The 15,605-nt window shown below is 46.9% G+C and overlaps 1 protein-coding gene across 3 annotated transcripts in view; it reads right to left on the bottom strand.

The window, feature by feature from the left end:
• GTPBP4 (GTP binding protein 4) overlaps positions 1-15,605 on the bottom strand; it is a 29,161-nt gene that overhangs the window by 4,323 nt on the left and 9,233 nt on the right. For all 3 annotated transcript variants that reach the window (XM_032165883.2, XM_058431095.1, XM_058431092.1), the window contains exons 7-16: positions 14,107-14,298; positions 13,962-14,027; positions 9,017-9,106; positions 8,056-8,166; positions 6,195-6,272; positions 5,706-5,757; positions 4,925-5,025; positions 3,332-3,529; positions 1,704-1,769; positions 273-416 (exon numbers count right to left, since the gene is read on the bottom strand). In XM_032165883.2, the coding sequence (XP_032021774.1) occupies positions 273-416; positions 1,704-1,769; positions 3,332-3,529; positions 4,925-5,025; positions 5,706-5,757; positions 6,195-6,272; positions 8,056-8,166; positions 9,017-9,106; positions 13,962-14,027; positions 14,107-14,298 (1,098 nt within the window). The remainder of the gene's footprint in view (positions 1-272; positions 417-1,703; positions 1,770-3,331; positions 3,530-4,924; positions 5,026-5,705; positions 5,758-6,194; positions 6,273-8,055; positions 8,167-9,016; positions 9,107-13,961; positions 14,028-14,106; positions 14,299-15,605) is intronic.

Here is a 15,605-nt window from a genome sequence, read left to right as displayed (position 1 = left end):
GCCCAGACTGCTAGTGCTGTCAGACCATGCTCTGGCCACTCTCCACAAAAGGAAAGTGCCAGGGAGGGTCCATCCAGGGCAGCTGTCCAGAGGCGTCCACCTGCACCCTGGCCCGTGCTCTCCTCTAAAGGATGCCACAAAATGAGGGCACGCAGTGCACACAACCCCCGCCATAGCTCCTGCAAATGGCAACTGCTGGTGTTTGCCCTGAACCCTGTGCAATAAACAACAGAGACTGTCATTTTATTACATTACACAACACAGAGACTGACCTTGACATCCCTAAGACCAGAAACGTCACGTGGAGCTCGAGAGCAACTCCGACTCCGGGCCACAGAGGACGGGGGAGCAGAGTCTTCCCGCTTTCTTTTCCTAGTGAGGCTCCGGGATCTTCTTGCCTGGACTGCGTAGTGGGCCTGCAAAGCAGGGGAAGCAATGCTCAGCACTCAGGACCCCAGCCCTGCTCCCAGGCTCAGCGCTCAGCACTCAGGACCCCAGCCCTGCTCCCGGGCTCAGCGCTCAGCACTCAGGACCCCAGCCCCGCTCCCGGGCTCAGCGCTCAGCACTCAGGACCCCAGCCCCGCTCCCGGGCTCAGCGCTCAGCACTCAGGACCCCAGCCCTGCTCCCAGGCTCAGCGACAGGCATGAGGTCACGCCAGCAAGAGGGGAGGACAGGAGTGTTTGAACCATTACCACATGGGCTAGAGATCTTGAAAATACACACAGTATTTTCATATTAGTGATACCATTTCAAGTTCACATTAGTAACAATTTCACATTAGTTGTTGGTCAAATATTCTTATTCGCTTAACGGAAGCTGCTTTATGTAAGAAAGCTGATTTTAACTCCACTTAAAGAAACTTAGAACTCTCATTTAAAAATGATTATTAGAGTACAGCATCACAATTTATATTTCAGATACAAATAATGCTCTCTCCCTCATCGCCCCGTTTTGGGGGTTACTGATATGAACACAAAGGGACAACCATCAGACGGAAACTGCAGACTGCACATCTAGAGGACAGGGTCTGCAGCCACACCCTGGGCACGTCATGGCGCAGCCTCATGCTGGCTGTGGATACACCCTGGGCACGTCACAGAGCTGCCTCGTGCTGGCTGTGGAGCTTTTTTTTTTGAGACCCAGTCTTGCTCTGTCGCCCAGGCTGGAGTGCAGCCTCAACCCACCACTTCAACCCAGACCCAGGGTCAGGGAATCCTCAACCCATCACTTCAAGTCACTCCCAGGGCCAGCAAATCTCAAAAGAGAAAAACTGGAAGCTCTCACTTCTTTTTGCTGTAATTTCCCACGTTCCCACGGCTTCCCAAAACCCTGGTTTTCTTTTTTTCTTTTCTTTTTTTGAGATGGAGTCTCACTCTGTCACCCAGGCTGGAGTACAGTGGCGCGACCTCAGCTCACTGCAACCTCTGCCTCCCAAGTTCAAGCAATTATCCTGCCTCAGCATCCTGAGTAGCCGGAATTACGAGCACACGCCACCACGCCCGGCTAATTTTTTATATTTTTTTTAGTAGACTGAGTTTCACCATGTTGGCCAGGCTGGTCTCGAACCCCTGACCTCATGATCTGCCCGCCTTGGCCTCCCAAAGTGCTGGGATTACAGGCGTGAGCCACCATGCCCGGCTGGTTTTCTTTATTAAAAAGGTGTATCTAGCCAGATAAACACATGAACCGCCCCCAGACTCACGTCCTCTTTATCGTCCATGTTAACACCAAGACTACGCATCTCCTTCTCCAAAACTGTCCTCTGAACCTGAGAAGGATAAAAAGAAATATTTGCTTTAAATCAGTTTGATGAATTGTTGAAAAAAACTTCAAGGCAATATATATGTATATATATTTTGCAACAATTATACTTATTTTAGAAGTTGTAATTTTTACTGGGCCTCACTTTCATGTTTTTGGATAGCTCAGTTAAATCCCACGAAAACTAACATTAACGGAGCAGTTGCTGTGGGAAGAATCAGCGTATCCTCCACGTCTGTCTACTCTTCACCACAACACAGGGAAGAGAGTGACTGTCTCCATCAGAGGTGAGACACTAAAGCTGAGGTTAGCGAGGTGGCCTCAGACAAAGGCAGTGCGCCAACCTCACTCCTCCCAGAGATGGCTGTGCCCCACCTGGAGAAGTACAAAAATGTCCAAGTCCGCCATAACCAGTCACTCGCCACCATATGAAAACAGTGTGTTCAAACAGGAAGAACCACTGAGAGGCATCCTACATGTCAAGTGACTTCCCTGGTTACATGTTAACTGCCCTGCATGTGGGCTTTTTTCCCCTCCATCCCACCCTGCCACAGAGCCAATAAATTGCCTTTTGTAGACTGCGTCAGGTTTCTGTAAACTGCTAAAGAGTCCAGATTTTTTTTTTTAATTTTTTGAGATGGAGTCTTGCTCTGTTGCCCAGACTGGAGTGCAGTGGCGCAATCTCGGCTCACTGCAAGCTCCGCCTCCTGGGTTCACACCATTCTCCTGCCCCAGCCTCCCGAGTAGCTGGGACTACAGGTGCCTGCCACCACGCCTGGCTAATTTTTTGTATTTTTAGTAGAGATGGGGTTTCACTGTTTTAGCCAGGATGGTCTTGATCTCCTGACCTTGTGATCCGCCCACCTCAGCCACCCAAAGTGCTGGGATTACAGGCGTGAGCCACTGCGCCCAGCCTAAAGAGTCCAGATTTAATGCAGAAATTAAAGAATAAGAAAACCAGCCAGGCGTGGTGGCTCACGTCTGTAATCTCAGCATTTTGGGAGGCCAAGACAGGCAGATCACTTGAGGTCAGGAGTTTGAGACCACCCTGGCCAACATGGTGAAACCCCATCTCTACTAAAAATACAAAAGTTAGCCAGGCGTAGTGGCAGGTGCCTGTAATCCCAACTACTCGGGAGGCTGAGGCAGGAGAATTGCTTGAACCCAGGAGGTGGAGGCTGCAGTGAGCCGAGATGGCGCCATTGCACTCCAGCCTGGGCAACACAGCAAGACTCTATCTCCTGCCTAAAAAAAAGAGAGAGAGAAAAGAACAGGAAAATGTTAACTGATAGCCTTAAACGTCTGTGAACCGTAAGTTACAGTTTTAATCTGTCCAACTGCAAAATGACTGGATCTAGAGTAGTGCCAAACTCGAAGCTGAAAGTCACCAAGAAAGGACACAGTAAAGAATCAGGACGTGAGCAATCTTGCAGATCCATACACCAATAAAATGAGAATGTGCAATCTGATGGCCGTAAATGGGTTGAAAAGTTGTTACTTAGCAATGATCACACAGGAATCCAATTTGCAAAAACTAGGTCACACCTATTTGGAAAGACACAAACTTGCCTTCTTAGCAGTTCGCGGCATCCTGGGTCCCTGTGTATTCTTTTCTTTGGACTCCAGAATTTTCAACTTCTTTTTCTCTCTAATCTGCTTTGCCAGCTGTCGGATTTCCAGCATCTCTTCGTCTTCACTCTCAGATACACTGTCATACTCTCCAGCAGCTGTTCTCAGCTCTTCTTCTTTTTCTAATTCTTCCAATTTCTTTAAAAATAGAGTTGTAATTAAGCAAAATTAACAACGAGAAAACCCCTAAGTCAGTGAGTGTGGCAGTGTGTGTATGGGAGCTGTTTCCCTGCCTCAGAGGACAGAGTGACTGCCCTGGTCCGGTCCCGCCTGGGCCCTGCCTACGTGCCATTTACCTCACAGGGAGGTTCTGTGAAGAAAATGGAGACCACGTGAACGCCAGCTGCCAGCAAGTCAGCAACCCCTGTGCACTGTTTCCTTTTTTTTTAAAACAATTAAATTCCAAGGCTAAAAATGCGCAGAGACCGCCTCCTTCACTTCCAATGCTCCCAGCAGACACACAAAAGGAACTCAGTCCTGAGAAACTGAATTCGTGCCACATCCCATGTATCCGTTCTAACGTCACCCCAAATACAACCTCACTGGCTACAAATAAGACAAAAATGAAAACTAAAATACACGCATGTTTATCACACCTTAATGAAGCAACCCGGTCAGGAGCCCAACAGGCAGATATGCCTGTGTGAGACTCTGGCCGGGAGTGCAGAGGGTGACACTGGGGGGCCAGGCCTTGAGGAAGGGGATGGCACAGGCACAGCTGTGTTGGAGGAGGGGAGTCTCAAGGCTTCTCGCGCCCGGGAGCACGGACTGCAAAGGGGAAGAAGCTGGGAAGGCAGGGACAGTGAGGGCACGGGCTGGACGGGGGCCCCAGCAGTGGTGAGAGGAGATGCCCTGAGGCCATTCCTCCAGCATCAACAAAATTGAGATGCTGCCCCCAGAATCTGCTATCCCAGAATCTGCTATGGAGGCACAGGGAGCGCAGAGACCATGAGACTGAAAATGTGAACTCAGTGACGGAGGGCCTGTGTGAACCAAGGAGTGGCAACATGGGACATGCAGACGGCAAGTATTGTATAAAGCATGTTTCAGACAGCTCAGCTGAGAGAAGAAGGCAGGACAGCAACTAATGGAGGACACGGTCTAAATATGTTTTCGTTTTTTAAAAAGATGAGTAAAACTTGTGGACATTTATATGCTAAGGAAAAGCAAGTAGGGAGGGGATTGAGGCAGGAAAAAGATGTGACAGAGCAGAGCTCCCGAGGAAGAGGGTCCAGCACAGCAGGGCCCATCGAGGGCCTGGCGGAGACACAGGGTGGGGAAGGTGGTGCAGGGGGCACAGTCAGGATGGAAGGGTGCAGGAGAATGAAGGGGTCAGCACAGCAGAGCCCATGCAGGGCCCAGCATCTCCACCAGAGTCTCAGGGTGGGGAAGTGGTGCAGGGGCCAGAGTCAGGATGGACAGGTGCAGAATGAAGGGGACAGGCCCAGCTGAGCTGAAGCCGTGCTGCTATCTTCCAGCAATAGTATTATAATAAAAAGGAAAACAATCCACAATTTAAAAAGTGGCACGAACCTTCATGATGGCTGGATCAATATAATCAGCTATATTATGGCCTTCCCAGATTTCTGGTATCTTATCATGTTTTTCAGACGAATTCATTAAATCCCAGTACTCTAAAGTTAAAAAAAAGGTGGTTACATTTACAGTAGTTTTTAATATCTTCAAGTACTACGTGCATAAAATGAGTTGTGACTGACGGCAAGTCAGCGACTCCACCGCAGGAGAGCACGACGTGCAATTCCACATGCAGCTGCATCAACAGCATCAGCCTCATTCAACACCCACACGCGGAGAAAGCTACAAAAATCACCCTACCAACCCAAAACAGGAAACGATGGAAGAACTCCCACTGAGTGCTATCAGTATGCACCTTTTCTTTGAGACAGGGTCTCGCTCTGTCATCCAGGCTGGAGGGCAGGGGTACAATTTCTGCCCACTGCAGCCTTGACCTCCTAGGGTCAAGTGATCCTCCCACCTCAGCCTCCCGTGTTGCTGGGACTACAGGCACATGCCACCACACCCAGCTAATCTTTGTATTTTTTGTAGAGACAGGGTTCTGCCATGTTGCCCAGGTTGGTCTCAAACTCCTGGGCACAAGTGATCCAAAGTGCTGTGATTACAGGCGTGAGCCACTGCACCTGGCCTGCAGGATGCAACTTTTAATCTTCAAGAAATTAAAAGTTGACAAATAGGCTGAAACACTTTTATTACTCATTAAAGTCTTTCCTCCCTTTTCTGAACTGCTTCACGTCCAATTGGCATTTCATAATAATGATCACACTCTGGCCCTTACTCTGAAGATCCAAGATATAATCATCTCCCATTTCCAGCTCAAGGTCTCGTTCCTGCAATGGAAAGAGAAATTATCATCAGCTTCATTTTGCCTTTCGGATCCAGAAATGCTCTGCCCCTTGTCACTTGAAACAATCTTTTCTCCAATCCTCTCAGTATCAGTGGGGTTCACCTTCCATTTCTGGTAGGAAGGCTGTTTCTTATCTCCCTGTCTGTGGGGCCGGCCTTTGGGTTCTGGTAGGAAGAGGCTGTTTCTGGCCATCTGGGGACTGTCTATCCTACTCGTGCACTTGGTTAACGGTCATCTTCCCTCAGGCCAAAGAGCTCCATGAGAGAGGCTTCTGCAGGGGGACTCGCTGCTGTGTCCGCAGCCTAACGGGGCCAGTGCCTGGGCACCCACAGCTCCTGTTCGATGCCTAGGCCCCCACGATGAGCACACATGGCCTGCCTCCCCCCATGAGAACACCAGATGAGGGCTCCAGCAGCATACCCTCTTCTTCTTGGGCTCCTCAGTCTCCATCCTCTTCCTGCGAGCCACCACTCCTTCAGGAATGAAAGGGGGCCTCTCCTGAGAAGATCCCACATAAAATATTTATGTGAAATGCCTGCTGAATGAGATATGTACAAAGCCGAAAAAGTAGAAACAAATTCCCTACGTGTAAGGGGAACAGAAAACCATACCCAGACCGATTAACAACCAACAGATTATTTTAGAGGAGAGGAATGGGTTCAGGGTCACTTTGAGCATAGAAACCAGGAGGACTCCACAAAGTGATTCCAAAGTTTATCCAAGAAAAACACAAATCATGATTATCGTGAAAAATTATGGAAGAAGAAAGTGGTAAGAAATAACACTGGATCAAAAAATGAAAGAAATTTAGACATAAACTCAAGTGCATATAAGAATTCAATGGAAACATAAAATTTCCAATACTCAGGTCAGAAATGCCAACCACTTGAAACGGAGTGCAACCTCCACCCTCACAATATAACCAACTCAAGACACGGTGAAGACTATCCAAAAAAGCTAATTTTTAATGCAAATATAAAAGATAATTTTTTTTTTTTTTTGACAGAGTCTCACTCTTGTCACCCAGGCTGGAGTGCAATGGAGTGATCTCAGCTCACTGCAACCTCCGCCTCCCAGGTTCAAGCGATTCTCCCGCCTCAGCCTCCTGAATAGCTAGAATCACAGGTGCGCACCCGACTAATTTTCGTATTTTTAGCAGAGATGGGGTTTCACCATGATGGCCAGGCTGGTCTCAAACTCTTGACCTCAGGTGATCCACCCGCCTCGGCCTCCCAGAGTGCTGGGATTACAGACGTGAGCCACTGCACCCGGCAAGAAAAGATACTTTTAAAATGACTTTGGAATGAATGGTAAGCCTTTCTATGTACAATGCAAACCTGAACAGCCAGAAATAAAATATTAATATATGTTAATAGTTCAAAAATGTACAGCACATTTGAAGTTAAAAAGGCAAGTGACAAAAAGAGAAAAAAAATATTTACAATGTATCCGACAAGAATCCAACCTTTGTAATATAAAAGTAACAAATCAGTGAGAAAAAGATAAACAGCCTAAAGAACTTTGAAAAGGCCAATAAGCACACAAACATGCTCAACTGCACCCAGCATTACATAAAATCATCTTTACACCACTGGACACCGCTGACAGAGTCAGCGCCCGACCCCTCTGAGGACACAAGGGAAGACAGAGGGAAGGACACAGCCTCCAATGTCAGTGGAGCACACACTAGGAAGGCGTCTGTGGGACAGGAACGTTGTCAACACCACATGGTAAAGTGCGGACACATTTGCAGTAAAACATGAAGACACAGCGGCGTAACGATGTGTGCCCATCCACAATGGACAAAACAATGAAAATTTATTTTATTTTATTTTTTATAGAGACACGGTCCCACTATGTTGCCCAGGCTGGTCTCGAACTCCTGGGCTTAAGCAATCCTCCCACCTTGGCCTCCCAAAGTGCTGGGATTACAGGCATGAGCCATCTCCCCCAGCCAAAAAAATGAAAATTTAAAGAATGAAACAGATTTCCATCTGTGTTTAAAGAGCTTTTTAGTAATCAATCTTCTATATCAGAAACATTTCTGGAAGGATAAACTAACAGTGACCGCGTCATGCAGTGAGAAACGGGTGCCATGTGGCGTTCTGCACTTTCTTCACCTTCTCAATCCTTTACTATATGCAAGAAGGTGAAACTGAGGCCCACCCACAATATCCACCTGCTAGTATGTGAAGCTGGATGGGAGGCCTCTGGAAAAGGCACACGGACAGCACCTGCTGACAGCACCGTGAGCCCACGGCTGTCCCAGGGCCCATCTTACCTTATCGTCCCTCCTGGTTGGGACAGCCAGGTGCAGTCTATTCAGCACCTCATTCACTTTATTTCCCTTCATTTTGGTTTCCACTCGATGAGCCAAAAGCCTATCGCAAGCCTAATAACAGAAAAAAGAAGACACAGTCACAAATGCATCCTCCAGCAGCCTCTGGGGAGTGCCATCTTTTTAAATCCTGAGTGCGACTATGGCATCAGGAGCGCCATCTTCTTTTTGAGACGGTATCTTGCTCTTGCTGCCCAGGCTGGAGTGTGGTGGCATGATCTCAGCTCACCGCAACCTCCGCCTCCCAGGTTCAAACGATTCTCCTGCCTCAGCCTCCCGAGTAGCTGGGATTACAGGCATGCGCCACCACGCCCGGCTAATTTTGTATTTTTAGGAGAGACGGAGTTTCACCATGTTGGCCGTGCTGGTCTTGAACTCCCGACCTTGGGTGATCCACCCACCTCAGCCTCCCAAAGTGCTGGGATTACAGGCGTGAGCCACCGCGCCCGGCCAGAAATGTCCTTTTATTTGAGATAGAAACAACATGAAATACGAAGTAATTAGGGCAGCATGTGAAATCCAGCAGCAGACTCTGCCTCCTGCAAAGGCTGTTCTGCTTTTCAGACTTTTCTCCCTTCTGCTTCTGAACAGCTTCCATAAAAATAATTCTCACTGTACTTGCTACCAAAATATTAGAAGGCCAGAGACAGCAGCCGCTGTAGGGTAAAGTTGTTTGCGGTGAGAAGAGCAAAGCATCCCCTCACGCCCCACTGTCCACGGGGGGCAAAGTGGGTCTTAGGAGGGTCTGTCTTCATGCCCCGCTCTTGCATGCCACCCGCCTCACTACTGCGAGGGCTCCAAGGGTTAATAAAGTCTAGAAAGAAAACCATTTTCTCCCCACGACTGACTTGAATCAAGCAAGAGACAGTAAAAAGACTGATACCTGACTTAAGGCAGCACTGACCTCTGTTCTAACTTTAATAACACCTTCCTCAGTCAGGGTGCTGGTCTCTATTACCGGGAATCCTTCAGCCTGCAAATCTGTAAATATTTTCTGGGAATGCAAAGAAAAAATGACAGATGTATTATTCATTTCCCATTCCCTATGGAACAAACTGTACAGTTCTGCAAATGGAGGTTGCAAATGTGAACATCTGTGGCTGTTTCAAAGTCTTAAAAAAGAGACATATCCTAAAAACAGTTATTTTCTTCATATTCTTCTATGATAAAGAAAACACGAATGACATCAACAAGATGGCCGACTAGTAGCCCCTCACATCTGTCCCCCACAACAAAGGCAATCAGAATAACGAACAACTACATGTTAATAACTGAGGGGGAGCTTGCATTACAGGAGTGACAGGCACCCCGGGGAGCAGAAAAACGCAAGACAATGAAATATAGCCCAAAGAAAACACTAGGGGCTGGGCGCGGTGGCTCATGCCTGTAATACCAGCCTTTGGTAGGCTGAGGCGGGTGGATCATGAGGTCAGGAGATCAAGGTCATCCTGGCTAACATGGTGAAACCCCGTCTCTACTAAAAATATAAAAAATTAGCCAGGCGTGGTGGCTAAATAATAATATAATAAAATATAAAATATTTTATTATAAATATAAAAAAAATAAATAATAAAAATATAAAAAATTAGCCAGGCGTAGTAGTCCCAGCTACTCGGGAGGCTGAGGCAGGAGAATGGTGTGAACCCGGGAGGCGGAGCTTGCAGTGAGCAGAGATTGCGCCACTGCACTCCAGCCTGGGCGACAGTGAAGACTCTGTCTTAAAACAAACAAACAAACCAAAAAAAAAAAAACAAAATGCTGGGCCGCCAGCAACCCACCCGACAGCTGGGATGCAACGGGACCCAGGAGGAGGTTCTCCCTATGGCGAGGGGGTAAGCAAGAGGATGGCAGCAGCCCCACTACCACTCTGGACACCCACAGCCCTCACCACCAGAGCCCCCTGCCATCCTCACAGCTGTGCTCCCGCACAGAAGGAGCTGACACTGGGCCCTATCTGTTGGGCCCATGGGGCGGCTATACTCCATCATCTTGGGACTGGAACTGCGGCTGGAGTATGTCTTGCTCAGGGGAAAGTGGCCACAGCTCCCCTTCATCCCTGAGGCTAAACTGCCTCCAAACTACCCAAACCTGGTGGCGCAACATCCCCAAGCCAGCTGCGAGCAGCTGCTACCTCTTCCCAGTAGGGCTTGGGGGAGGTGGAGCCCCTCTACCAGCCCTTGCTCCAGCACCCAACGGTACCCTGCCTCCTGGTAAACAGCACCGTGGCCTCTCAGGGCACCCCTGTCTCCCTGCTGCCTGAACTGAAGCAGTGCCCTGCTTCCTGGGAAATGCCCAGAATGGTCACATATCCCAGCATCTATGCTGAAGAGGTACCTTGTATCCCAGGGAAATGGTGTCTGGGCTGTCCAGAAGAGTCACAACCCTCAGGCCCAAGCTGACCAGCCACGTACCATGGGGAAGAGTTGACATTGTACTCCACACCCCAGGGAAACAGGGCAGGGGCTGAGCCAAGGCACCTGCTCCACCATGCAAACAGCTCCGGCACCTGCTCCCTGGAGCTGGACTAACCCTACAGTCTGAGCTGCAGAGTCACCACTCTTTCCAGGAAATGGAATCACTGCTGTCCTCCTCCCTGTCCTCCAGGGCCCAAATGACAGCTGGACTGGTCCATTCTGGGGTCCTTGCTGCCACCTCACCTAGCATCAGAGAGTCTGGGATACTGCTGGGCCCCACCATCCCAGGGTCCAGAGTTCCCCTCAAACCGACACTAAGCCCTCCCTACTGGCTCAGGTTTCTGAAGTGCAGCCCTACCCTGCTTCCCAGGCTCAAACCTCTGGAGTACGTCTGTCCTGGAGTCAGGCCAGGACTGTGCCCTGACCCCATGAGTGGAGTCACAGCTACAACCTTGCCCTGTGGGCTTAAGCTGCTAGGGGTGCTTCAGGATCAGAGATCCGCCAGAGAGAGTAAACCTGCACCCCAAGGCCAGGCCATGATAGGTACACAAGACCCTAAAGGCTAGGACCCCAGTCCCACAGCTACTCTGAGTACCTGTAGCTGGAACCCAGCACTGTGGCAGCTGCTTGCAGACAATGTCAGACCTGACACCAAGAAAGATGCCCTCAGATAAGTCCCCCATTGTGGGAAAAACAAGAATAGCAGGACCCCAAAAGCCCCTGATACCAAGGACATTAAAAACGTACACCATCACTGGCACAAACTTCCAGAGCGGAGGCCACTGAGCCACCCAGTTATTGCCAACATTTCATGGAGTTGAGGAAGCTGCACAGAAACAATGTCACTGCTCCTATCCAGAAAGTCACGGTTCCCTTCCCAAATGGCATAGTAAAACCCAAGTGAGGTCAACGTCTTTCTCCATGAAAGCCACTCTAGAAGAAAGTATAAAAGAGGCTCTTGTTCTACCAGAGGCAGAGACATCAATGCAGGGACACAAGAAACATGAAAAAGCAAGGAAATAAGAAATCATGAAAGGAATATTAACTCTCTAGGAACAGACTCTAATGAAAAGGAAATCAATGAATTGCCAGAAAGAGAATTCAAAATAATTTTTTTTGAAGGAAACTCAACAAGAAACAAAATACAGATAGACAATTCAACAAAATCAGGAAAACAATTTCATGATATGAACAAGAACTTAAATTGAGACAGAAATTGTAAAAAAGAGTCAAACAGAAATCCTGTAGCTGAAGAATTCAATGGATGAGATAATACAATAGGCAGTTTTAACAGCACACTGGATGAAGCAGAAAAAAATCTGTCATTTGAAACTACCTAGTCAGAGAGAAAAAAAGCAGGAAGAATGAAAAAGAATGAAGGAAGCCTATAAGATTTACGGGACAACATTAAGTGAATACATGTTGGCATTATGGGAGTTCAAGAAGGAGAAGAGAAGGGAAAAGGCTTAGTAACCTATTTAATGAGATAGCTGAAAACTTTCCAAGACTGGGGAGAGGTATAGACATCTAAAACCAGGAAGTTCAAGGATTGTCAAATAGAGTCAGCCCAGAAAGGTCTTCCCCAAGGCACATTATAGGCAAACTGTCAAAAGTCAAATACAAAGGAAATTCTAAAAACAGCTAGAGAAAAGCTTGAAGTCACATATAAGAAAATCCCCATTAGACTAATAGCAGATTTCTTTGCAGAAACCTTGCACGCCAGGAGAGAATGGGATGATATATATTCAAAGTGTTGAAAAACAAAAAAAGAAGACTGCCAGCCAACTACACTACATCCAGCAAATCTATCCTTCAGAAATAAGGGAGAAATAAATTCTTTCCGAGAAAAGCAAAAACTGAGAGAATTCGTCACTAGACCAGCCTTACAAGATATACTTAAGTCCTACATCTGGAAGCAAAGACAATAATCACTATCATGAAAACATGAAAAAGCATCCAAGAAATTCACTTAACCTGTAAAGACACAAATAGACTGAAAACGAAGAGATGCAAAAAGATATTCAACACAGATGGAAACTAAAAGCAAGTAGGAATAACTATACTTCTATCAGATAAAGCAGATTTTAAGTCAAAAACAATAAAAAGAGACAAGAAGGTCATTATATAATAATAAAAGGGGTCAAAAATATTTGGGGACATCAACATCAGACTCGCAACATTAGACAGATCCTAGGCAAAAAAGAATAAACAAATACTGGATTTAAAGTGCACTGTAGGTCAGGCGCAGTGACTCACGCCTATAATCCCAACCTTCTGGGAGGCCAAGGTGGGCGGATCACTTGAGGTCATAAATTCGAGACCAGCCTGGCTGACATGGTGAAACCCTCTCTACTAAAAATACAAAAAATTAGCTAGGTGTGGTGGTGCACGCCTGTAATCCCAGCTACTCAGGAGGCTGAGGCAGGAGAATCACTTGAACCTCGGAAGCGGAGGCTGCAGTGAGCCAAGACCGTGCCACTGCACTCCAGCCTCGGTGACAGAGCGAGACTCCGTCGCAAAAAAAAAAAAAAAAAAGTGCACTGTAGACCAAACATCTACAGAACATGTCATCCAACCGCTGCATAATACACATTCTTCTCCTCAGTCCGTGAAACATTCTCCAGGATAGACCATATGTTAGGCCACAAAACAAATCTCATCAATTTTTAAAAATTGCCAAGTATCTTTTCAGACCACAATGGAATAAAACTAGAAATCAATACCAAGAGGAACTTTCAAAACTGTAAAAAAAACAAAAACAAAAAAACCCATGGGAATTATAAACATGTCCCAGAATGACCAGTGGGTCAGTGAGGAAATTAAGGAAGCAATTAAGAAGGTGATGCTGACATTGCTGGTCCAGGATCACAATTTGAAAGCCACTCTACCAGTGCACACTTCTAAAAGCATTTATCATGAAGGATGCCTATTAAAAAGGGTTGTAGGATTCAATTAGTTTGAAAAATTACGTCCAACAATACTGCCTGCCTCTTGGAGAAAGCTGGCAGGCACATCTCACTCATAGATCCAGATCCAGAAAGCCCTGAATTCCAAGATCCTCCTTCTCCTTCACCCAATCATTCGTTTCCAAACTCATTTAATCACAGAACCTGTTTTATGAAGTAACACCTGTGAGCACCCTTCTCCAACAGTTCTCTCCTAAGTAATCACATTTTCCAAAAGTCCAACCCATCAAATACAGATGCTTCTACACACTCAAGAACAAAGAATCCAGAAACCTACGTTTTCGTTTTAGTTTGCCAATAACTAGGTTTTTATTATGTCATTTCACTGACCCACTGAGGATATTATCTCAACTATAAAATACAATGGTGGACTAGTATTGCTAAAATTCCTTCATCTAAACTTTGGTTGTCTGAGATGAGAATTCAGAATTGGTAAGTAAGAAATATTCAAAATATTAACGTGATTTACCTGATCATCGTCAGAAAGTTCAGCTATTCTCTTCACATCACATTTGTTGGCTACAACTATGAGAGGCTAGGCAAGGAAGAAAAATAATGAAATCATTATTCTCATACTGCAGGATACGAAGCAAAACATGAGTGACCACACACACCTTGTTGATGAAGAGAGGTCTGATGTTCTGGAAGAGTTCTAGCTGCTCCCTCAGCCCGTGCCCACACTGCTCAGACAAATCCATCACATACAGGACCGCAGCACGGAGATGGGCCAGGGCAGTGATGGCCTGCATCTCGATGGTGTTCCTATCCTCCAGAGGGTGGTCCAGGATCCCAGGAGTGTCTACAACCTAACACAGCCAGACCTTGTCACTGAAAGCACACTCACCCACAAGCTTCTCGTCCAGCACATCCCAGAAGTCACTCACACACGCCCAACCAGACCTAATAATCTTACAGGAGAATTGGATTAAAAAAAAAATTAGGGCTGGGTGCAGTGGCTCACACCTGTAATTCCAGCACTTTGGGAGGCCAAGGCGGGTGGATCACGAGGTCAGGAGATAGAGACCATCCTGGCTAATACGGTGAAACCCCATCTCTACTAAAAGTACAAAAAATCAGCCAGGCGTGGTGGCGGGTGCCTATAGTCCCAGCTACTAGGGAGGCTGAGGCAGGAGAATGGCATGAACCCAGGAGGCGGAGCTTGCAGTGAGCCGAGATCGCGACACTGCACTCCAGCCTGGGCGACAGAGCGAGACAACGTCTCAAAAAAAGAAAAAAAAAAGTAGGTCTCCCAAACTGAACACCACAAAATAAAGCAGTGACAGAAAAGTACATACTATTTAAACATCAAAAAATGGAAGAGAAACCCTGTACAGCTCAAAGAAATGCTAGCCATGAAGCTGATGACTCCTCTTTTTACCAGTGACATCATAAAACACAAAAACTGGGATAACTGAGAACCCTCCCATGTCTTAGGAATTACTTTCTTCACAATTTATAAAATTAGAGCATGGAAACATTGCTTCTTGCTTTGTATTTATTTATTTTTTTTTGAGACAGAGTTTCGCTCCTGTCGCCCAGGCTGGAGTGCAATGGCACAATCTCAGCTCACTGCAACCTCCACCTTCCGGGTTCAAGCAATTCCCCAGCCTCAGCCTTCCAAGTAGCTGGGATTACAGGCGCCCACCACCATGCCCAGCTAATTTTTGTATTTTTAGTAGAGACGGGGTTTCGCCATGTTGGCCAGGCCGATCTCGAACTTCTGACCTCAGGTTAGCTGCCTGCCTTGGCCTCCCAAAGTGTTGAGATTACAGGCGTGAACCACCGTGTCCGGCATGCTTCATGCTTCTAAACTGTATATATGCCATTTCTGATAACAGAGCTGGAAATGACACAAAGATAATTTCATTTTATGTTAACAAAATGCAGAAATCCACACTGGCAGCTGGCTGCCTCCTCTGAATTATATCAGAGACATCCCCAGAGCTCAGACGAGTTTTCTTCATGATGATGGAGAAATTTCAAGTTCTTGATTACCTTAGATAAACCAAGATATTTGTTCTGTTTAAAGACAAGACTCTCACCAGGTGCAGTGTGACTCACACCTGTAATCCTAGCACTTTGGGAGGCCAAGACGGGCAGATCACCTGAAGTC

Source organism: Hylobates moloch, unplaced genomic scaffold (assembly GCF_009828535.3).
Source record: "Hylobates moloch isolate HMO894 unplaced genomic scaffold, HMol_V3 SCAFFOLD_2, whole genome shotgun sequence".
Lineage (NCBI taxonomy): Eukaryota > Metazoa > Chordata > Mammalia > Primates > Hylobatidae > Hylobates > Hylobates moloch.
This window is presented reverse-complemented; position numbering and strand designations above follow the sequence as displayed.